General features: G+C 45.0%; 2 protein-coding genes across 3 annotated transcripts; both read left to right on the plus strand.

The window, feature by feature from the left end:
• The first annotated feature begins 3,232 nt into the window (after positions 1-3,232).
• On the plus strand, positions 3,233-7,075 carry pnp4a (purine nucleoside phosphorylase 4a). Of its 2 annotated transcripts, none has more exons than XM_015958473.3 (7): positions 3,233-3,353; positions 3,912-4,075; positions 4,253-4,356; positions 5,507-5,682; positions 5,775-5,965; positions 6,230-6,309; positions 6,579-7,075. In XM_015958473.3, the coding sequence occupies exons 1-7, from the start codon at positions 3,331-3,333 to the stop codon at positions 6,729-6,731; spliced, it is 891 nt and encodes a 296-aa protein (XP_015813959.1). In that variant the 5' UTR covers positions 3,233-3,330; the 3' UTR covers positions 6,732-7,075. The 2 variants fall into 2 exon arrangements, with proteins under 2 accessions (XP_015813959.1, XP_054588502.1); XM_054732527.2 differs by having other exon boundaries at positions 5,775-5,881.
• A 9,517-nt stretch (positions 7,076-16,592) lies between these two features.
• Positions 16,593-22,809, plus strand: rem1 (RAS (RAD and GEM)-like GTP-binding 1). Its single transcript, XM_015958471.3, has 5 exons — positions 16,593-17,048; positions 18,082-18,473; positions 21,631-21,713; positions 21,826-22,033; positions 22,117-22,809. The coding sequence occupies exons 2-5, from the start codon at positions 18,116-18,118 to the stop codon at positions 22,392-22,394; spliced, it is 927 nt and encodes a 308-aa protein (XP_015813957.1). The 5' UTR covers positions 16,593-17,048; positions 18,082-18,115; the 3' UTR covers positions 22,395-22,809.
• Positions 22,810-23,501: the final 692 nt, after the last annotated feature.

The following is a 23,501-nucleotide window of genomic DNA, read 5'->3' on the forward strand; positions in this document are numbered from 1 at the left end:
CATTTTTAAGGGGTTGGATTGGTGAGTTCAACCACCAGTTGGTTCCCAAGCTCACTGCTACCCACGGGGATGGGTCAGAGGCGGAGATGTAATTTCACCCGTATGTGATGACTAGTGGGACTTGGGACTTTATAAATGAATTGGATTTAATTGGATAAAGAAGATTTTCCATCATCACTTGTTAGCACAGCAACTAAAGAGCTTGTCCTATTGTTGACAGTGACTCTGTTGTGTGATGATGGAAACCTTTAACTCTGTGCAACATCTTGTTTTTCTTAAATGTGGAAAAAATTGGTAAGATGTTTTTATTTTCAGTTTCTGAGTTGAACAGGTTGATTAATGTTGTAGAGCAAGTTCAGCTGGACTTGGTTCTGCAGTCTGCTGGTATAAGTCCACCTCTGATCAGCTTCCTTTAAACTCACATGAGCCTCATCAGCAGCAGCAGAGAACCATGTGATGAATATTAGTGATGATGAGTTCCTAGCCGCTCCTCATTAACCCAACATGTCTCTGAACCTCTAACATGTGAATCCATCTAACGCTTTGCTTTACAATCACACAAAGCGTTGTTATGCTTGTCTGGAGCTCATTGGAAAACTCATTTATATATGAAATTATTTTTTCAAGAAGAAGAAGAAGAAAATATCATTTCTATAGCGCCTCTCAAGATAAAAATCACGAGGTGCTTCACAAAAACAAAAAAATGTAAAAATATAAAAAAGCATTTAGAAAATGTTTAAAAATATATTTAAAATGAGCAAAAATGGGCAATTGTGATTAAAAAAATGTTAAGAAAGAGAGAAAGTGAACAGGAAAGAGGGAAATCAGTGGATCCTGAGGAAGGTGGAATAGGTGGGGAGAGCAGAATAAAGAGAGAGTGGTGAAGAAGGTCATACAGACAAGGAATGTTTTGTTGTTAAATGCACATTGTTTTCTAATAATCGTTGAAATTAAAATGAATAAATATTAAGCATGTCTGATAATAAATGTGTACCAGTAGTCGGCTGATATTGGCATTCAAATTTAATATCAGAAAATATGTGTGTTGCTTTTCAGTCTTTTAATAACCCAACTTCTACACACCATACACACGTTGTACATCAAACTCTTCAGCTACTTCTCCTCTCTCCCAAAATTTGACAGAGCTGAGGTTTAGATTATGTGTACTTGTGAACTAGAAGTCTGCCCTGTGTAGTGAAGGAACGATGCCCTCACAGCACTTAGCGACTTGTACCTAGCCAGCTAACAAACGACTAAAACAACCATCGTCACCCAAGGCTGGCTTTTCTTATCTGAATTTCTTTATGAATATTTTATCACCATAGCTGCAATATACAACATATGAACAAATACATCACTAGCTAACACCTCTTAGCGTCACGCTTAGGGAAAATGAGATTCTGCTGCTGGTGGAGGCAGCAGACTTCCTGTATCTGATTTTTCATGTTACTGACTTAAACTGTTGTCAAACAGACGATGCGACAGTGTGAGCATCCTGTCACTGTGACCCAATTGATCATGTGCCCTGGCATGGCCAACACGATGTCTCTTTGGCTGACTGGTTAGCATGTGTGACTCTCACCTGGGAGTCTGGGGATCAAATCCCGCCTGGGCCCTCGTCTCTCCCCCTCGTCACAAATGTTTAAATCTTAAGCAAGCATGGGAGAAATAGTAACTTGAAATGTTTAGATTTTCTTCTTGGTAACACTTAATGGTCCCTTTCTTAGCATTACTTGGTGCATTATTAAGAATTAAGTATTAACAACTGCTTAACTTTATGCTTGACATTAAGTAATGCATTACTAAGCAGACACCCACCCCTGGCCCTTTGTCCTAACCTCAAGGTCTCTTAACAGTTAACAATAATGGTAACATTAATAAAGAGACCTTTATGGTAAAGTGTTACAGGAGGGGACACGGTATATATGGGTATAGGTTCATATCGGTACTGGACATTAAGAGTCTAACAATATTGGCATATTGGGCATCCAATATTGAGCATCCCTAATAAATCTACTTTTATGTGTAGCCCTTTTGGACCCATCACCTAGAAACAAGCTGCACCAATAAATCAGAAAATGTATAAAAACATACTTTATCTCAACAATCATCAAATGATAATAAGTCCACGGCTTATCCTCACAGAGCCAGTACAGGCCAGAGACATCACAGAGATTTGGTGCAGAAGCTCATCTTGGATATGTAAAAAGAGTCAGCCAGCATGTGTTCAGGGATCACATGAGTTCACGTTTCAGTTTGCTTTTGGGAACAATGGGAGTCAGGTTCTGAATACCAAGGATGAGTCTGTTATCGCTACAGGCTGCAGACGTGTGTGAGTGTGTAGCGCGTCTGTAACGTTGGGTTTAGGGTGTTTAAATGGACTCGTGATGCAGCAGCATGTAACATCAACATGAGCATGAAGGGAAAAGCTGGACAGAGGCTGCTGAACTGTGTCCTGTGTGAGTCACAGCTTCTCTATTTATGGTTCTTCCTTCAGCGGGGGGGGGGGGGGGATAAATGTGGGGTGGGAAGCTGAGGTTGAACCAGCAACCCTCTGGTTTACACTCATCTGCTCCTGCTCTCTAACCCTCTCAGCCAGGCATCACGTTGTTCCTGTCGGGTGAAAGGGTCAAACTGAATTTGAGATGTTTTTGTTGTTTCAGAACTTTTCTGTGAACTGATTAAGAAAAACATCTAACTGAATGATGAAAGCATTATTTTGGTCAATAATGTGAGACTTTTATTTACCAGCTGATGTTTGTTACTCAGAGGGAACTGAACCCACTCTAACACAGCCTCTATATGAGAGGCGCTCCCTCTCCGATTCATGTTGATGCGGTGCACGTGTGACAGTGTGCTAAAGGTTAGGACCGTCTCTGTCTGGGGGAAATCTGATTTACAGTCAACAGTGCTGCATGAAGTTCAATATAAACACGGATAATAAATATTTTATAATCAGAATAGTGCTTGTTTTATGTTTTACCAAAATAAAAACCAGACTGTCGTGCTAACTTTTCTGTGCAGATGTGTGTCAAACACAATAAAAAACATTACTGTAAGCAGAAACGTAAATCAAAACCAGATTACACAAAAAAATGTGAAGAATTCACGAACACATTTTTGTTTTACCGCAACGCCATTGGCTGCTGATGATGAATGGACCAGCTGCTGACCAATCAGAATCATGAGAGCGGTGAATATGTAGTCTGATCAGCATCGGCTGGCTGCAGTTACCCTGCTTCCTTAACTCTCTGTCACACACACGCACACACATACACACACACACACACACACATACACACACACACCAGTCATCATAACTCTTCTATCATGCACAGCAAAGAGCAGATCAGGTAAGAAATGATACCTTTAACCTTTTCTGTCTCTTTGTAAAATGTGTTCATGTTGATCTCTGAGGGTTTTATGGTTTAATGATGAGAATAATTTTATGGTTTAACATTTTCAGAAGCCAGAAAATGTTAAAGATCTTCAATAAAAGGGCTTCGACTTTGACCTTCCACTAGTGATAACGTTTAACATCATTTAGGAAATAAACAGATGAAATAAAGATCTGACCGAAAGAGGCAAACGTTTTGAAAAGTATGTTGTGTTGAATAAACTTTATTAAATAAGTTTAAGCTTCCTGCTCCATTTTGAACAGGCGCAAAGTCATTTGTTTCAGAGTTGTTGTTAACTTTGCTCTGTTTTGTTTTGCACCTTAAAAAAATCTGAGTGTTTGGGTCCTCGATGAGTTCAAAGACGCAGAAAGCAAAAAATAAATAAAAATAAAATAAACCATGCTACAGATGTTGATGATGATCTTTGAACAGCTTCTTTTCAAGTCCATACTTTATTTGTTTACTACTGTATTTATTTAGAATTGTTTCTGTTTCTCCCATGTTTCTTGGCAGCCATGACGAATACCAAAAGACAGCTGATTGGCTGATGTCTCAAACAAAGCATCGCCCCCAGGTGGCCATTATCTGTGGGTCTGGACTGGGAATGCTTGCTGACACCATCAAATGTCAGGACTCCTTCGCTTACTCAGACATCCCAGGTTTTCCTCAAAGCACAGGTGCAGCAAACACACATTAATACTGAAACAGTACAGATTAGGTCACTTTTAGATTTTTACATCTCTGTGTGTATGTGTGTGTGTGTGTGTGTGTGTGTGTGTGTGTGTGTGTGTGTGTGTGTGTGTGTGTGTGTGTGCGTGCGTGCGTGCGTGCGTGCGTGTGTATGTGTGCTGCAGTGCAGGGTCATGCAGGCCGGCTCGTTTTTGGGGAGCTTAAAGGGAAGTCATGTGTTTGTATGCAGGGTCGTTTCCACATGTATGAAGGACACTCGCTGCTAAAGGTACGAACACACCAAATATTATTTGACCGCTTTGTGAGAAATAGACTTGATTCAGCTTGAATGTGACATTTTTGTTCTTTTCTGAAAGATGAATGATTATTACATGATAAAAAGGAGGAGTGAGCATAAAGATTTTTATTTATTAGATTTAGGAAAAAAATCCAAAAAAAATGAGAGCATGTACATAGAGATGCAGAGTACAGTGAGACAGGATTGTTATTTTTACACAAACAGGGGAGCTACGTTATGGCCATGTCCTCTCCTTCAGCCAATCACAGTATGCAAAACAAAAACACACAACGTAAACAAAACTCTTATGTAACAGCATGAAATACTGCTTATCATGAATTCTCTCTCTCTCTCTCTCTCTCTCTCTCTCTCTCTCTCTCTCTCTCTCTCTCTCTCTCTCTCTCTGACCCATACATACCCTAACCCTAACCTAAACTAAGCGTTAATTCAAACCTAAGCTCTAAAACTTAAGTCTCAGGGTGCTTAGCGTTGTGTGGACCAGCAACATGTACCCACAATGTGGAAATGTCCACAATTTACAGGTTGAAGTAAAAATGTATTCACTTCAACCTATAAAGACAAATAAACAACCACACACACACACACACATACACATTACTGAGTCGGTCTTATGCTACTGATTACGCTGGGCTGAGTAGCTGAGTAAACTTTTGTAATCAGCTCATTGTGTGTGTGTGTGTGTGTGTGTGTGTGTGTGTGTGTGTGTGTGTGTGTGTGTGTGTGTGTGTGTGTGTGTGTGTGTGTCATGCATGAGGCTGGTCACATGCAGCTTTTGGCAGATTATTCAATGCTTCCATTGTTTCCCTCTACAGACACACATTCCCAGCAACACAGACATGCTCACTCCTCATGAATCTGCGACTGCTCAACTCACCTCTAGGTGGCGCTCCATCAAAGCCCCTTCACAACAAAGCGCCCGGACTAAATTACTCCATTTATACTTTAATGCAATGAAACATGTTTGTGTGACTGTCAGGAGACCCAGCCTGAGAGTTGTATCTTTGGTAGCAAATGTTCAACATCACCTAACAAACTTCGTATCCATGACAATGGGTTGGGGGTTGAATAAAAAAATTAAACAATCAATAAATCATGAAATATTTGACTGTTTCTCCATCAGACAACCTTTCCAGTTCGAGTCTTCAAGCTGATGGGGGTGGAGACACTGATCGTGACAAATGCTGCCGGCGCATTGGCTGACGGCCTCCAGCCTGGTGACATCATGATTATCAAAGACCACATCAACTTCCCAGGATTGGCTGGACTGAACCCACTATGTGGGCCCAATGATGAAAAGTAACACCTGTAGTGGTTACCTGTATATCTTTATATTGTCTTACACCTTTAGCTGCACCTGTTAATGATGGCTGCCCATTGATGGTTTATAGGTTTGGGCCGCGTTTTCCAGCTATGTCAGGTTGCTACGACAAAGGGCTGAGATGCATGGCTATGGAGATCACCAAGCAGATGGGTGTTGCTAGTCTGGTGCAGGAGGGTGTGTACGCTATGGTTGGAGGACCCAACTTTGAAACCATTGCAGAGGCTAAACTGTTGCATCGACTGGGGGTCGATGCAGTCGGTAGGACAATCTCTGAGCCACATTTACTTCTATAAGGTTTATGTAATAAAGGACATGATTTTCTTTTCAAATTTACCAAAAATACATTTTGCAATTTTTTGTTGATTTTTATTTAATGTTAGATGATGCTGAATAACTTTATCACAGGGGAACTGTGTTGAACACACAGTGAGATGATGTAAGACTTTATTACCAAACTGACAAATTCTTTGTTCTAAGTGGGAATTTCCTGCATCACAGAGCTGACCTCTAATCTGTTTTCAGGTATGAGTACTGCTCCAGAGGTCGTAGTGGCAACTCACTGTGGTCTGAGAGTCTTTGGTCTCTCACTGATCACAAACAAGGTAACAACCCTATAAAAATGTGTATGCAAAAGTTGAAAAACTTTATTAGTTGAGCTTGTAAAGCAATTTAGCATTTCCTTTTTGTTTTTGTTGACAAGTTAAACCATTTTTATTGATTCAGCATTTGGATGGATGGATGGATGGATGGATGGATGGATGGATGGATGGATGGATGATGGATGCATGGATGGATGGATGGATGGATGGATGGACGGTTGGTTGATCGATGGATGATGGACAGACTGATTGATTGATTGATTGATTTACAGGCTGTTAAGAGTTACGATGTGTCGGACAGAGTGAACCACGAGGGCGTCCTGGATGTAGGCCGATTGCATTCCCAAACTGTTCAACAGCTGGTGACTGAACTGATCAGCAGGATGGAGATCAATAACAACGAAAACACAAATAATGCTTCCTGAAAGCGCGTGCCACACACACACACACACACACACACACACACACACACTGTACACATCTGGTTGTACTACCGACATCACTTTTATACATTTTTCATTATCTGTGTTTTTCAATTTTGCTGTAAAGTGTATTTACGTCACTATTATGGTGCCTAGTTCCTGCCCGTCAGGGTGAATCAGAATATGTGTTTTTACTCCTAATATGAACCTAAAATATGACAAAAACTCATGTATTTTATGCCACTTATTATAAATGCTTTTGACAAATGTGTATAATTTAATTTATAGTTATTTTGTAGAAGATTTTACTAATTTCCTGATCTGATTAAAAATGCTGAAACCCCTCAGACATCTCTTTTGTCTTTATTTTCTGTTTCTGAATCTTTGTCAAACTAGTCAACAGAGAAGAAGAGGAGATCTTGGTTATAATTAATGTCTTTGCTATTCGTTAACAGTCAGTGTCACGTGTTTTTCAAAGATTCCCTGTGTAATACAGAATCTAAATGTACATTTAACACACTTCAAATAATGAATTACTATTTATTTTGTCAAAAATAAAACACTTCCATTCATGTGACCTGTTACCTCCTAACTTTGTTTCCTCAAAATGCATTGATGTTGCAGAAAGATAAATAAAAATATGTCATTTTATCAATTAAAATAAGTCTGTTCAGTTAAGAATACTTAAAATACCAAAAGGAAGAAAATAGGCTTCAGAATATAATGATATAACATTAAATAAGTATGATAACAGATGATATATTTGTTTAAATCAACTTATTTCATTTTTTAAATTATTTATTGTTGTTTCATAAAAGGTTAAAAAAAATTCATAACTTGTATTTACTCAAATTAATGACTTAATCAATTTCTTTTCTAATTTCAATATAATGTTTTTATCTAAGATTCTGTTTACTTTTGAAAATGTTAAACTTTATTGATTGTGTGTGATAGCAGCAGGTGTGGTAAATGTTGTGTCAAATTGTTTAAAACTTTTAATTTAAATGTTTATTCTGATCTGAACTTGAGAATAACACCAAACTCGAGGGCTAAAAAAGAGGAAACTGTTTCTTTACATTGTAATTTTAGAGATAGAAAAGAGATTTTTAGATCAAAGACTGTGTGAAAACTTACACTAAACCTTTTCTTAGCTCTTCCCGTGGCCCCAAAATTCGTTACTCTTATTTTTAAAGAGCAAGTCACTTCAAATCACCTTTTTTTTTTGCTGATAAACTATATAAATGAGTGTCCAATTGTGCTGTAGACAAATGTAGTCAATAATTCGGCACTTTAGTGCATCTTAGTTAAAATTTAAATATTCTGCCTAAAACAGTCAGCGATGCGCCGTTGTCAGGCAAAAACTCAGCACTGCATTTGAATTTAAATCTGCCATCGCTATTGGCTAAGAGGTACACTATGATGTTAGATGGTACATTATGACGTCACAATGTCGTGAGTGTGTATATTTGTTAAAGGCTCCGCCCTCTCGGTCTGCTAGGCAACAGCATTTGTTGCATTTTTCAAACAGGAAGTGGGAGATGAGTAAGAATCTGCCAGGGGGTGACTTGCCCTTTAATCACAAGACATTTTTCTGGTTTTTCTAGTGAAGGAGTTTGATGGATGAGATGCTGATGGAGCTCCTTGTTACATTGCTGGTTGTGATTTTGGTCGTTCTTCTGATTCTTGTTTGGATTTTTCGACTCCACAGAAACAGGTTAGCTCTTTAACTTTTTGCTGTTTAATATAAATGTAAAACTATTTTCTGGTGTGTTTATTTCCAGCAGATCTTAACCCAGATTTAACTGTAATTAGTAAAAATAATCTTGTAATTGTGTTTTATCAGGAATTTTATGGAGCTGAGTGTCTCTGCCAAGCAGCCACCTCTCCGACTGTCCATCAAAACGAAACCAGATCATGCTGAGCAACTCCTGGGTTACCTCCTGGACCGGATCTTTCCTTCAGTGGAGGACCAACCAAATCCTGATGAGGAACATGCAGATTCTGGAGAATCGAGGGATCCGGGCCCAATGCACTCATCAGCTACCAACCAGATCATCAAGAGTGAGTTATCAAGTAGCTTGAAGTTGAAACGTTGTATCAGATGGAATCAGGTGTTGTGGAGAACTGTGGCCATTATAATGAACTGGGGATTTATATTTGCTAACATTTCTGTTTTCTTGTGTCTCCCTGCAGCACAACACAGTTTTCTCCAGAGATTCTCCCAGTGGATTAATGCGGCACGTCATTCTAGTCAAGATAGACCAAAGAGTTTCACTGGTCTGTAGAAATGTTATCAATTGTAAAAAAAATTTATATAACTGTAATGGTTTATTAATTTTAGTGGGAGATTTGATTAAAAAACTGTTAATTTTAGGTTATTTTGTTGCTTCCAGTTGAAATTCCTCATGTCCCTCCTACCGATCCGGATCAGTCCGGAAGCCTCCCTCCTCAGCAGGCAGATAAACCCCAGCAGGCCTCTTCCACCTGTCAGAATGGCTCCTGTACAAAAGACAAGCAATGTGATGAAACCTGTCTGTAGACAAAGATAATAAGAAACAAGGAAATCTATAAATACTTAAAAGACAAAGATCTTTTGTGTGAATATAGAAAACAGAAAAAAACTAAATCATATAAATGAACAAAAAAAAGTTGCAACTTTGCAGATTGGAGTCCCTAAAGTAAAACTTTCAGAGGAACACTTCCTTTAGTGACCACATGAGGGCATTAATAAACAAGGGCACACATCACAACAACTGATCCTTAATGTGCATATTTATGTTTAGGGGATGGGATTCGATTAAAAATGCAATCTAATCAGAACCTTTGTAATTAATTAATCTTGATTAATCACATTTTAATCATTCAAGACAATTTCAAGACAAGTAATTAAAAATAATGTTAGTGAGGGACAGATGACACGCCCACACCTTAATGACTATAGCTCTGTAACCACAAGGTCTATGTGATTATAATAATGCATTGAACTTATATAGCGCTTTTCAAAACACTCAAAGATGCTTTCACTTACATTCACACACTGTTAGTGATGGTAAGCTACTTTATTGCCACAGCCGCCCTGTGTCAGGTTCGATGGGCTGAGCTGGAGTGGTTATGAGACCCAGGCGCGGAGAGAATGGTGGATGGAGACTGATATGTGGCAGCGTGGGAAGTTCTCTTCCCGTATGGTTCGTAGAGTTAGTGTCTTAGGTCTTAGAATGGCTTGGCGTCTATCGTTAGATGATGACTGAGTGCCGGCTCCGCTGTGACAGGTCCTTAAATAGGCTCAGCGGGATGACGTCACCGGGAAGCGTCGGTGACAGGCATGCTGGGAACTGGAGTGCAGCGCCAGCCCGGCCCGCAGAGGAGGTTAAGAGGAGGAGTTCATGACAAGACCCCCCCCCCCCCCCCCCCCCCGCGAGGGACGGCTCCAGAAGGCCCAGGGCGACGAGACCAGAAATCAGCCAACAGGGAAGGATCCAGAAGCGAGCGGGCAGGCTCCCAGCTACGCTCCTCCGGACCGTAACCCTGCCAGTCCACCAAATACTGCCATCCACGGCCCCGGCGGCGGGCGTCCAGAATCTTGCGGACGGTGTAGACGGGGTCCCCATCGACATCTCGGGGCGTCGGCACCCGGGCCGGAGGCGGATGGAGAGGAGAAGACACCACCGGCTTGAGCTGTGAGACGTGGAATACCGGGTGCACCTTAAGAGTGGAAGGGAGGCGCAGCCGGTAAGCGACCGGACCAAGGACATCTCGGACTGGGAAGGGCCCCAAAAAGCGAGGCGACAGCTTCCTGGAACCAGCCGGAAACCGGAGGTTTGCGGTAGAGAGCCAAACCCGGTCACCAGGCTGGAACACAGGGCCGGGCCGGTGGCGGCGGCGGTGTTGTCGGGAGTACTCCGTATTAGCCCGGGTGATGGCGGCGTGAGCCCTGATCCAAGCGAGACGGCAGCGGGGGACCATATCCTGAGCCGCCGGAACCTCCACCTCCGGCACCTGATGGTCGAAAAGAGGGGGCTGGTATCCGTAGCAGGTCTCGAAGGGCGATAGACCCGTGGCGGAGGACGTCTGGAGGTTGTGAGAGAGCTCCGCCCATAGGAGGTAACGAGGCCAGGTGGACGGTTGAGACGAGGCGAAGCAGCGTAAGTAACGCCCAAGCTGCTGGTTTGCCCTCTCCGTCTGACCATTAGTCTGGGGATGATAGCCTGACGACAGACTGGCGGAAGCGCCCACCAACCGACAGAAAGCCTTCCAGAAACGTGAGATGAACTGAGGCCCTCTGTCAGACACCACGTCCTGGGGGAATCCGTGGAGCCTCACCACATGATCGAGGAGGAGCTCCGCCGTTTTCTTAGCTGTGGGGAGCCCTGCCATAGCCACTAAGTGCACAGCCTTCGAAAAGCGGTCGGTGATGGTGAGGATGGTGTCCAGGTGGTCGGCAGCGGAAGCCCCGTGACAAAGTCCACACCTATGTGCGACCACGGCCTTTTAGGCACAGGGAGCGGTTGCAATTCCCCGGCTCCAGGTTGGGTGGTGGACTTAGACCGGGCGCAAATGTCACATGCAGCGGTGTATTCACGCACGTCCTTTCTCATAGAGGGCCACCACAGGGCCCGGCGGAGGAACTGGAAGGTACGAGCCTGGCCTTGGTGTCCCGCGAGCCGTGAACTATGCCCCCACCTCAAGGCCTCCTGTCGACACACGGCCGGAACGTAAAGGCGGTTAGAAGGCGTCTCTGGGGGCGCCGGGTCCGCCGGGAGAGCCGCCCGGATGGAGGCTTCCAGGGGCCATTGCAGGGCGGCCAAGAACCGTTCGGTCGGGAGGATGGACCTCGGTTCAGGAGGCCTTGGATCCTGGGTGTGTTGACGGGACAGGGCGTCCGCCTTGAGGTTCTTTGAGCCGGGGCGGTAGGCGATGTGAAAGTTATAAGGTTCGAAAAAGAGGGCCCACCGGGCCTGACGAGGGTTGAGTTGGCGAGCGGTCTGAATATGGATGAGGTTCTGATGATTAGTCCAGATTAGAAAAGGAGTGGGGGTACCCAGGAGCCACTGTCGCCACTCCTCCAGGGCCCAGTTTATCGCCAACAATTCCCGGTCCCCGACCCCATAGTTCTGCTGGGTAGGAGAGAACTTCCGGGAAAAGAATGCGCAGGGATGGAGTTTGGAGTCCTGGCCACGTTGTGACAGTACGGCTCCCGCGCCCGTCTCAGAGGCGTCCACCTCCACAACGAAAGGCCGGGTTAGGTCCGGGTGGAGGAGGATGGGCTCGCTTACAAAGCGGCGGACCAGCTCATGGAAGGCAGCAACGGCCTCCGGGGAGAGGCGGAAAGGGCGAGGCTGATTGGTTGTTTTCGTCAGGGAAGTTAATGGTGACGCCAGGGCGCTGAAGTTGCGGATAAACCGGCGGTAGAAGTTGCAGAACCCCAGGAAACTCTGCAACTGCTTCAGGGTCTTGGGTAGTGGCCACTGCGCGACCGCCTGAACCTTCTGTGGGTCCATGCGCAGGCCCTGGGAGGAGATGATGAATCCCAGAAACGAGGTGGACTCCTGGTGAAAAGCACACTTCTCCAGTTTACAGAATAAGTCGTGCTCCAGGAGGCGTGACAGAACGGCTCGAACATGCTGGGTGTGTTCCTCGGCCGTGCGGGAGTAGATGAGGATGTCGTCCAAATAAACAAAAACCCAACGACCCAGCATGTCACGGAGGACATCAGTGATGAAACGCTGGAAAACGGCAGGGCTGTTGCAGAGGCCGAAGGGCATGACCAGGTACTCATAATGTCCAGTGGGTGTAATGAAAGCGGTTTTCCACTCCTCTCCTTCCTTTATGCGGATGAGGTTGTATGCACTGCGGAGGTCCAGCTTGGTAAACAGTGTGGCTTGGGCAGTGGCGTCCAGAGCCGTGCTCATTAAGGGAAGAGGATGGCGGTCCCTGATGGTGATTTTATTCAACCCACGATAGTCTATACAGGGCCGGAGGTCACCTTCCTTCTTCTTCACAAAGAAGAACCCTGCCGCCCCAGGAGACGTGGAATGTCGGATAAACCCCTTCTGGAGAGCCTCATTGATGTAAGCGTCCATCGCCTGGGTCTCTGCCGGGGAGAGCGAGAACAGCCGACCCGGAGGCGGGGTGGTTCCGGGCTGAAGCCTGATCTCCAGATCGTAGGGGCGATGAGGAGGCAGCTTGGTGGTAGGCTCCTTTGCAAAGACCCGAGCCAGATCGTGGTTTTGGGGTGGAAGGAGTGTTAAATCCACGTCCTTGGGTGGTGTCTCCCTAGGCTGTGATCCTGGAAGTTGTGTTAAATCCACATCCTTGGGTGGTGTCTCCCTAGGCTGTGATCCTGGAGACGGATGATGAAGGCGACAGTTAACACCCCATGCCATGACTTTACTGGTGGACCAGGAGATGTGAGGGTCGTGGAGGCGGAACCAGGAATGACCCAGAATGAGAGGAGTCGTAGGGGCGTGAATGACCAAGAAATGAAGGGTCTCTACGTGTTCTCCGATGGTCATCCGGAGGTTCTGGGTTCGGTGCGTGATCGGATATGGCATGAGAGGGCGCCCGTCCACTGAGGTGACGGGAACGGGATGATCGAGGAGGGTGAGTGGAATCTTGAGCCGGTTGACCAACCCCTGGTCGATAAAGCTTTCTGCAGCTCCGGTGTCGAGGAGGGCCACCAGGGGGACCGGTCCTTGGCTCAGCTGGAAGGAGACCGAGAGGGTGGTGTGATGAGGAGCTGCATGAGTGGAAACTCCGAGTGAGGCAGCTCCTACACCGACCCGGAGGGACCGTTTCCCGGGCGTATGGGGCATGTTGCACGGGGATGACCCAGAGCCCCACAATAGGCGCATCGTCCCTCCTGAAAACGGCGCGCCCGTTCCTCGGGGGGCAAATGACCCAGTTGCATGGGTTCCTCCATGGGTTGGTTCTCCTGACGGCGGGGGAAAGTTCGGGATTGTACGGGAACTGCCCTCACTCCTGGTCTGGTGAGGAGGCAGCGGTCCAGCTGGAGAGCCAGGTCCACCGCCTGGTCCAGGGTGGTTGGAGCCTCGTGACCAATCATGCCCTCACGGATGCGGGGTGACAATCCCTCCAAGTACACAGCCTTCACCGCAGCATCACCCCAGGTTAGACGGGCAGCGGTGGTCCGGAAGCGTGAGGTGAATTCGGCCACGGTCTGAGAGCCTTGTCGAAGCTGGAGCAGGCGTGTCTCATCTGCGACCTCGCTGCTGGGATGAACGAATGCCTTCTTCAGTTCTTTCACGAAGGCTTCATAGTCATTGCAGACTGGGGACTTCTGATGGTACAGAGCAGCCGCCCATTCACCGGCTCGCCCAGTCAGCAGGGAGGTTAACAGAGCCACGCGAGAGCAGGAAGTCCGGTAGCGTGCCGGCTGACACTCAAAGTCATTGACAGAACGGCCAACATGCTCTCCGGGGATCCTTTAATCCCATCCCATTTCTCTGGGAGACTTAGATACGGCTCCACCACGTTAGGAGTGGCAGATGACTGTCGTTGGAGGGCTGAGGAGAGTTGGACTACCAGTTCGGTGACGGAATCGAGTTTGGATGCGAGGCAATCAGTAACAGCACACAGCTGATTGTTCTCCACACGGAGTTGGGCGTTGTCCGCCTCCTGGCGTTCTACTCGGCTGAGCAGCTGCGCTACCTCAGCTCGCAGCTGTGCGATCTCCGCTGGGTCTACTCGGGACTCAGTCATCCTGTCAGGTTCGATGGGCTGAGCTGGAGTGGTTATGAGACCCAGGCGCGGAGAGAATGGTGGATGGAGACTGATATGTGGCAGCGTGGGAAGTTCTCTTCCCGTATGGTTCGTAGAGTTAGTGTCTTAGGTCTTAGAATGGCTTGGCGTCTATCGTTAGATGATGACTGAGTGCCGGCTCCGCTGTGACAGGTCCTTAAATAGGCTCAGCGGGATGACGTCACCGGGAAGCGTCGGTGACAGGCATGCTGGGAACTGGAGTGCAGCGCCAGCCCGGCCCGCAGAGGAGGTTAAGAGGAGGAGTTCATGACACCCTGGGGCAGTCCGACAGAGGCGAGGCTGCCATTTGGCGCCACCGGCCCCTCTGACCACCACTAACACAGGCAAGTTGAGTGAAGTATCTTTCTCAAGGACACAACAGCAGAATACCCCTGGCAGGAGCTGGAGTCGAACCCACGACCCTCTGATCCTGGGGAAACCCGCTCTTCCTCCTGAGCTACTGCTGCCCCAATTGCTTTAGTCTCATTGTAAAGGTAACCATTGTGGGATTTGTTGGGATGTGTAAATATTTGTATTTGTGTTACTGGTAAATTAAATGGACATGGAACATGTTGTGTACTGGACTGAACACTAGGTGGCAGCAGAGTACCGCTAACATGTATATGGAGGTGTAGTGTAGAGTTCAGGAGAAGTTCTGCTGAGGGTCGAAGGACGAATGCTGCATGTGTGCTTGTCCCTCCTGCTGGAATAAAGTTCATATGGATAAAGTTACTGCTTGTCTGCTTTTTTACCAACAATAGAGTGTAACAGTAAAAAAGTGGATTTTTCTTTCTTTCTTTTCTTCATTTAGTGTTTTGTCGTGAATCATTTAATCATAGTTTTAGTTGTGTTTGGAACACAAAAAAGTTTTATATGGTCTTGTAGCCCAGGCTGGGCAGTTGTCTTAGAGATGCAGCTTGATGATATTTATTAATATATAGATCTTAAATTCTGATGCAATGATTTTTGCCCCTAGTACAAGAAGTGCATGAGCTAACTAAACAGGTTAGCTTTATTAGCTCAGTCCAGGAATAAATCAAAATATTTATTCATTTTTTCTAAATGAAGAATACATTCATGTATTTTTCTCCCAAAGAAAACATGAATTCCAGCTGTTGAAAACGGGGATTTTCATGCACTTAACTTTTATAGAACGGTAGCGTGCATTCCAGTGTGAATCCAGGAACAATAATTAAAAAATCATGTGTTGAAGCCAATACTGATTCTGTTGGATTATTCAGCATTTATGGGACAGCTGATTGGCTCTAGAACAGTAGCTGGTCTGTTTCCTCAGTGCAGAACAGCTATAAGGTTCTGCAGAACCTCTCCATCCCTAACCCTGACCCAGAAGACACCCTGCCTTGTTCCTGAACCTGTGGCTCTTTATGATGGCAGATCTGTTCCTCTAACGGTCAGGCATCATGAACGTCCTCCAGAGATGGCTTACCTGGCGGGGGAATGTAAAAACCTCAGTCTTCACCTGGACAATGCAGCGTGTACCACAGACAACAGACTGAACTTCTTCAGTGTTTGCTACAGGAGGTTACATGCTAGACACCTCTGAAAACTCCAGGAAGTACCTGATAACCTGAAGAACATGATGGTCATCTCTGATCATTAACAACAGCAGCACAGAAGATCCTTCCCGCAGCTAAAAACACAAGATTAATAAAGTATGTTTGATTTGAATGGAGTTAGAAAACGTCAGTTTCTGTGTGAACATGGAAAAATCCAAATTACACCAAAGCTTTGTGTCCCATGCTGGATCTCAGACTCAGAGGGTGCAGATGGAAACTCCTCGTCTTTCACTTAAACCTTTGAACCGAGTGGGGGTGGACAATATCTAAACATCTGTGGTGTGTTGAGTTTCAATCAGACACACACACTGACACAGCGGAAGTGACATGTGCCCTCTATAATCAAATTTTCCATAACGACACGTGTGAACTACAGAAACCAAATTATGCTGGGAGAAGAAAAACGTGATGCATGCATCAAAATGTAGATTCCTTCACTCGTACGACAATAACTGCTGGCTCTGTTACCTGTCTGTGTGGGAAGTTTGACTGCAGCTACCGTAAAGACATTATTTCACAGATCGGGAGATGACCTCTTCAGAGCTGCACAATGTCTTCGACACCTTCCTGAGGGCTGAATTACATAGAGACTTCGACTGGTTAGCAAACAAAGCATTGAACTAAATTGTTTCATTAAGTTCAGCTGCATATTTTAGATTAAACAGGAAGTGACCCAAATGTTTCCTACAGCAGCTCACGCTCCGTTCTGATAACCACACACACCCTGCTCAGATATCTGTTCCTCCTCTGCCGGCTCTCTGACAATCACACACACACACACACACACACACACACACACACAGAGGGAGGCCGATAACCGTGATTCCACTGCTGAATTTTTAACGCTGTTGTGGAACTTTTTTTATCAGGCGGGTTACTGTGGCACCGGCGTCCAGTTACACTGACAGAGACAGGGAGACAGGGTTCACTTCATTTTTGTTGTTTACTTGGGCTGGACTTACACACACACTGCATGGCGTGCACGGTAAGTCCAAATATTTCTCTGTACTTTGTTCTAAAAACTTAAAACCAGGAGAGGATCAAATTTAATCTTTGCAAAACTGCTCAGAGTAAATGTGCACTTCATGGTTTTTGTGATGTTGGTAGACACATAATATGTTCTATGGAGTTTGTTCACTTGCAAAAACAGATCTTTCTGCTTTAAATTTTTATTTAAAAAATGCACCTTATTGTTGTTTACTTTAAATGTTTTCAGTCAAAATAAAGTTTGATGGCTTTGAATAAAAATGACTTTTAGCTGCTTTTGCTGATGACCGTATGTTTGGATCTATTTTATTGGATCTAATATTGTTATAATTAGTTATAATTTTATTTCTCATTCAGCCTCATTTGCTGTTTTGCACGAAGACATTTTTCTGCCTACACAAAAGAGTTGAAGTGGAGGGAAAAGTGCAATCTTTTAGGTTTAGTAACACTTTTTTAGGGAACTGCTCCAGGTTTCCCCTGACTTAAAGGTTGGACTTGTTGGCTCTGACTCTTGGCAGCTTTAAATATTTGAATTATTAATTGTAGAAGGTGTGTTTGTGTGTAGTTACTTTATCATGTGTAGTCATGGAGATCATCTGATGTCACTGAGATCTGATTTAGGAGTTTTTTTTTTCATATGAAAAGGATTTTTTATTACTTTTATGTGTTTCTGTTATTGATGATTTATGTTTTTATTTATTAATTCCAGGTTTAGTGAATAGTTTGATGACACCATCCTATCGACCCTTGACTCCTTTTTGCTTTTGAACCAACATATTTAACACATCATAATGCGTCCACTATCAGGGAAAACAAACTTCTCATGTGTTTCAGACACGGTTTGTTTTGTGAGTTTTGAAGTGCTGGGATAATTTTGATCAGGTTGCCAAACTAAATCTTTAGTTTGAGACCTAATAAAGGCTCAGCAGAGCTTCAGCCTCACATTTAAGATGATTGGTTCTGTCTGAATTCAGACCAGGAATCCAAAAGTCTGGACCAGAATTAAGTGATTGTCATGTCTCCTTCCTTAGGGTAGCCCTGTGCTGGTGGTGTCACCATAGCAACATGACCCTTAACACTCAAAGAGAGAAGGAGCCCCTGCGGCGTCGAGGCAGCACGCCGATCCCGCCCTTTTACAAGCAGCTATCAGGGCCTCGGGACCCTCGACTGTCTGCAAGCACCCAGCCTGACTCGGGCCACTCTGGTCCACCTCGCCACCCTCCTTTAGGACAATCAGCATCCTACCATCCTGGAGACAAGTCCCTTAATTACCGCGCCCACTGGAGCTCAGACTCAGATGACGATTCGCAGAGCGACTCGGACTGTGTTTACAGGGTGGTGTTGCTGGGCGACCACGGTGTCGGAAAGACCAGCCTCGCTGGAATCTTTGCTGGAGTCACAGAGAAAGATGAACAACCAGGAGGTAGGATGATGCCTGTGATTATCTTTCATGTCTGAGGCGACAGGACGCTTTTATGTTTTATTTAACTGTTTAATGAACTGCTTTTACATTAAACACACATTAAATTTATCGCTCTGTGTGAATGTTCCTCTGAACTCTGGCTTTCGTCAGTCATGACGGGGTCTAACGTTCCCAGGATTATTCAGATTTAAAGCTCTGGCAGGAAGTGATACATATACACAGTGGAAACCATGACCATCCCGGTAAACTTGCACCTCTCTTCTCAGAGCTTTCTCAGCATCTTCTGCCTCGTCCTTCAGTCACAAGCTGAAACCAGGATGTTGGATCAGGGATTTAAGGACATTTGTTTAATTTCTATTATCTGCCATAAAAAAGCAGGTGTTGCCATCCAGTACTGGACAAAATATTACAGTTTGTTGTCATCATGGCAGCGTCGTGTAAAAAATAGGCCTAGCGCTTCACACAACCGTTCACACATAACCCTGAGTATCTCCACACTGTACCATTGATTTTGTTGTGACACGGCAACCTTGACTAGCCCAGAATCATCGATCCACTCTTATGTCATGTGATCATGACCCTCTGGGGCAATCGGCATTGATCCATGATGAGTCTGGCACAGCGTGAGGTCTGTGTCAGTCTGCTGTTCCCAAGTTTAGTCAAACATGTGTGTGTGTGTGTGTGTGTGTGTGTGTGTGTGTGTGTGTGTGTGTGTGTGTGTGTGTGTGTGTGTGTGTGTGTGTGTGTGTGTGTGTGTGTGTGTGATAAGGTCTTTATTAATGGGTCTGTATTAGTTCATTTAAGGTAATGATATGAATCCTACAGCATCAGAAGATAAAAAGAACAACTGGATTATTTATTTGTGAGAAAATGTTGCTTTGAATGTTTATTTTATGTTTTATGTCACAACCACCCCATCAGGGGTATAATAGACACACGCTCTTGTTCAGAAATGGACGCTCCAGTCTGCTCAGAAGGATGTCTGAAATGCCGGTCAAATTTGTTCTCCGCATTTACCCATCCCCTGGGGGATCGGTGAGCGTCACTTTTCATGGTTTAACCCCCCAATCAAACCTTTTACTGCTGAGTGTCAAGTGAGGAGGCCTTGAATGGATTTGAACCCACGATCTCCCAGTCCCAGGCCAGACACTCGCACCACTAGGACACTGAGCTATACATTAAACATGTTGGATTGTCTTGGTCCGCTATCGAAGGCTAACAAATCAGAAAGTGAAGTGATGGAAGCACTGGCACGCTCCTCCTATGCCGTGTTGGTTTACTCTGAAGTCACGTTTGATCAAACGTTGTGTTCCCGTCTTCCCGAAGAATGTCCACGAGTGAAATCAGTAGTTTTAGCCATGTGGCTGGACACCACGCATTGTAGAACCAAAACTGTTAAATCCGTGATTCACTTTCATCACTCATCATGTGTTGAAAATCATTTGATTATTTTCAAATCCTGTCGTGTGAACTGGGCCTTAGCTGTTCCTAGAGATCCCTTAGCTTCTTCCTGGGATCCATTGGGGGAGGTCTGTGAGTCACAGTCCAGGTTCCCTAATGACCTCTAGAACCATGAAGACTTTCCACAACTTCCTTTTCTTATTTCCTCTTTGTTTTTGCTCCATCGTCTACTGTTTCTACTCACTGATGTTATTTTCTCTGGAATCACAGCATTCCAGTCACTTGGTTATGGTGTTCTGTGTGCTCTTTGCCTGCCTTCATCTTACATCCTGCTATTATGGGCTGGACTGTCTCAGAGACATCCTTGGACAGCCTGTTTCTTGAATCCTGTCTGATGTGCTAGACCAGGGGTCCCCAATCCTGGTCCTGGAGGGCTGGTATCCAGCAGGTTTTGTGGTTTTTCTGCTCCAATAGACTTGATTCAGTGGTTGAATCACCTGTGCAGCAGCTCATTGGGCTCTGCAGAAGCCTGTTAATTAGCTGCTGATTGAAATCAGGTGTGCTGAAACAGAGTTCAAACTAAAACATGCTGGATACCGGCCCTCCAGGACAGGATTGGGGATCCCTGTGCTAGACCCAAACTTCTACAGAGATCCTGTTCTTGTCTTAGGCCCTGTCCACACGTAGCCGGGGATCTGCCAAAACGTAGATATTTTTCTACGTTTTGGCCTGTCATCCACACGAAAACGGAGTTTTTTCACACGAAAACGGATCTTTTTAAAAACTCCGGCCAAAGTGAAGATCTGTGGTTTCTCCGTTTTGGGGCGTCTGCGTGTGGACAGACAAAACCGGAGTTTTAAGGTCCGCAACGTCACTTTCCACAGCAAAAAAATGCTGACATCACGTGTGCGACCTGTGTTTACACTAGCCGACATCATGGATGGCCTCAGAGCTGCGCTCGCTTTATCAATTGTCCAAGCGCTTTTTGCTTGTTTGTTTTTGCAAGCGGAATTACTGCTCCTTGTGGAAAACCACAGACGAAGGACGAGGTTAAGAACGGGGGAAGTACTGCCGCCTACAGGTCTGGAATGTCCTTAACAACGTATTTATCCGGGTACATGTGGACAGAGTTTTTTAAAAACGAGGTGGTGTGGATGCAAGTTTTTGGAGGGGCGGATATTGGTTTTTTAAAAACCCCGGCTACGTGTGGACTAGGCCTAAAGTTCTGCCTTTCCCAGCTGCTGGTCGGATTTCTGGAAAGCAGCAGCCACTCTCTCTGACTGGCATGCAGGGCCCCGTCGCTCCATGATGGTCCCTCCTGTTCCTGTTTCCGCACCTCCACTTTGTGTTTCTGTTGCTTCAGACACTCACCACCTCTAGTCATCTACCTCCTTCTTTTCTTTATGTGAGCAGCTTTAGTGGTTATCTCCTGGCTATCAGTGGCTTTTATCAGCTCCTTTGATTATTAGCCTATTATACCAGCGGGGTGTCTGATGGCCCAGCTTGCCGTAGCATCATCAGTCTCTAGATGTGATAGTAGATTCCTCTGTCGAATGATTGGGACGTCTGGAGTTGCTTTTTAGTCCAACTGAGTGATGGTTGTCAAAGTTCTCATAATTCCCATATTCTTTTCCAATAACTCCCGTTCATTCATTCCAACAGTTCTCTGCCCTTGCCCAAAAGTGTTTTGTTCCAGTAGCCCATTTCTCATCACAGTGTCCCAATTCCTAATTTTGTATATTATCATTTGCTGCAGAGAACACATTCGAGCGGATCCTGACAGTAGACGGAGAAGAAACGACTCTGATTGTCATGGACACATGGGAGAATGACAAACTGGTACGGTGTTTGTTTGTAACGTGCAGACTTGGAACGAGTGTCCTTCATGATGACCGTAACCTTTCCAGCTGTATTTGAGTTTAGATGGTTCTCCATCTGTGTCTCCTGTCAGGACGAGGGTGACCCGCCCTCTCATGGTGACTGTCTGAAAGTGGGAAGTGCTTACGTCATTGTCTACTCTGTCACCGACCGCTCGAGTTTTGACTCGGCCGCGGAGCTCCGCATCACGCTGAGGCGAACTCGACAAGCTGAAAACATTCCCATTATCCTAGTGGGAAACAAGAGTGACCTGGTCCGTGCCAGAGAGGTCGCTGTGGAAGGTGGGGTCAAGGGTCACAGTGGAGCGATATAGATAAGGATTATGTGCTGCTTCTCTCACTGCTCTTTCCTGTGTTCCTCCCAGAGGGCCGTAATTGTGCGGTGGTATTCGACTGTAAATTCATCGAGACATCTGCATCTCTGCAGCATAATGTGTCCGAGCTGTTTGAGGGCGTGGTGAGACAGATCCGTCTGAGACGGGACAGCAGCGAGGTCACAAAGCACAGAAACTCTATCTACAGACGAAAAGAGAGTCTCACCAAGAAGGCTCGGCGCTTCCTGGACAGACTGGTAGCCCGCAACAACCAGCGCATGGCCGTCAAAGTGCGCTCCAAGAGCTGCCATGACCTGGCTGTACTGTGAGGACGCGCTTCCATCAGCAGTTTGATTTAGGCTCATTGAAGTCTATCTGGTTGTGTCTGCTGTGTCTGCGCAATCAGGAAAAAACAACCTCAGACAAATCAATCGGGGGAACTGAATAAACACACGAACATCTTCCCACTGTGATCAGAACAACCAGCTCGTTCCAGACTTTTACTGTTTTGTGTCCGACTGTTGCAGTTTTTCCTCCTGACCTCAAGGTGAACGTGCAGGATGGAATGGGATGTATCGATATAGTGTGACTTAGCTGGTTTTAAAGTGTTTGAATGTTTGATTTTTTCATCAGTGAGGATGAGGTTTTTTTTTTTTGGTGTGTGACTTTATTCTGAGATTTGTTTGAGTTTGAGTTCAATGTGCAAAATAAAATTTTAAATAAATACTTTTTTGTCAATGAGAAGCTGCGCGACAGACATAATTTTATCCAGATATTAAATATTCTTATTTTGTTAGATTAGTCGAGTAGCGTATTTGGTGGGTCAACTCTTTAAGGTATTTGTATCCAATCCTCAGTATAAATGTTAACCTGTTCTTAGCTTCCTCAACACCCCCTTAAAGCAACACTAAAGAGTTTCCTGCTTCTCTGCCCTGCTGGTTGAAAGTGGAGTTACAACTGTCATCAACAACCCGGCCACAGCCAGCTGTTGCTAGAGCTAACAACAAGCTAACGCTAACATGAGCCAACTGATACAAAAATAGGCCACAAAGTAAAAAGATTCACAAAAAATATTATAACTTACAAGTCCAGTAGCAACAAAGCCAGGTCACCATCAGTCTGTGATTTATAGCCTCCTATAGCTCCCTCTAACTAGAGTAGGCCTCGCCGATGTTCACCCCGGGGCTAAGCTCTTCGCTTTGCCTCCAAAGGCATTACTTTGCCTCTTGTCATGACTCATGTCAACAAAAATCATAAACTTCTTCTTTTTCATCTTATTGTACTTTTTATTGACAGCCAAAAACTGATTAGCCTAACTGCTAGCCTTTTTATTAGCTAACGATACAGTAATCAAAACAACGGCCAAAAAGCAGATAGACCTATCCGTCCCACAGAACTGTCAAGTGGGGTTTCTGGTCAGCAGAGGGCAGCAGAGT

Source organism: Nothobranchius furzeri, chromosome 3, assembly GCF_043380555.1.
Source record: "Nothobranchius furzeri strain GRZ-AD chromosome 3, NfurGRZ-RIMD1, whole genome shotgun sequence".
NCBI classification, from domain to species: domain Eukaryota; kingdom Metazoa; phylum Chordata; class Actinopteri; order Cyprinodontiformes; family Nothobranchiidae; genus Nothobranchius; species Nothobranchius furzeri.

What these genes read in the sequence shown, in the direction of transcription:
- rem1 (XM_015958471.3), top strand. Translation starts at nt 18,116, where the DNA reads ATGACCCTTAACACTCAAAGAGAGAAGGAGCCCCTGCGGCGTCGAGGC. An exon ending in GAAAGATGAACAACCAGGAG is followed by an intron (nt 18,474 to 21,630) that starts GTAGGATGATGC and finishes CATTTGCTGCAG; the next exon opens with AGAACACATTCGAGCGGATC. An exon ending in CATGGGAGAATGACAAACTG is followed by an intron (nt 21,714 to 21,825) that starts GTACGGTGTTTG and finishes GTCTCCTGTCAG; the next exon opens with GACGAGGGTGACCCGCCCTC.
- pnp4a (XM_015958473.3), top strand. Translation starts at nt 3,331, where the DNA reads ATGCACAGCAAAGAGCAGATCAG. An exon ending in AGGTTTTCCTCAAAGCACAG is followed by an intron (nt 4,076 to 4,252) that starts GTGCAGCAAACA and finishes TGTGTGCTGCAG; the next exon opens with TGCAGGGTCATGCAGGCCGG. An exon ending in ACTGGGGGTCGATGCAGTCG is followed by an intron (nt 5,966 to 6,229) that starts GTAGGACAATCT and finishes ATCTGTTTTCAG; the next exon opens with GTATGAGTACTGCTCCAGAG.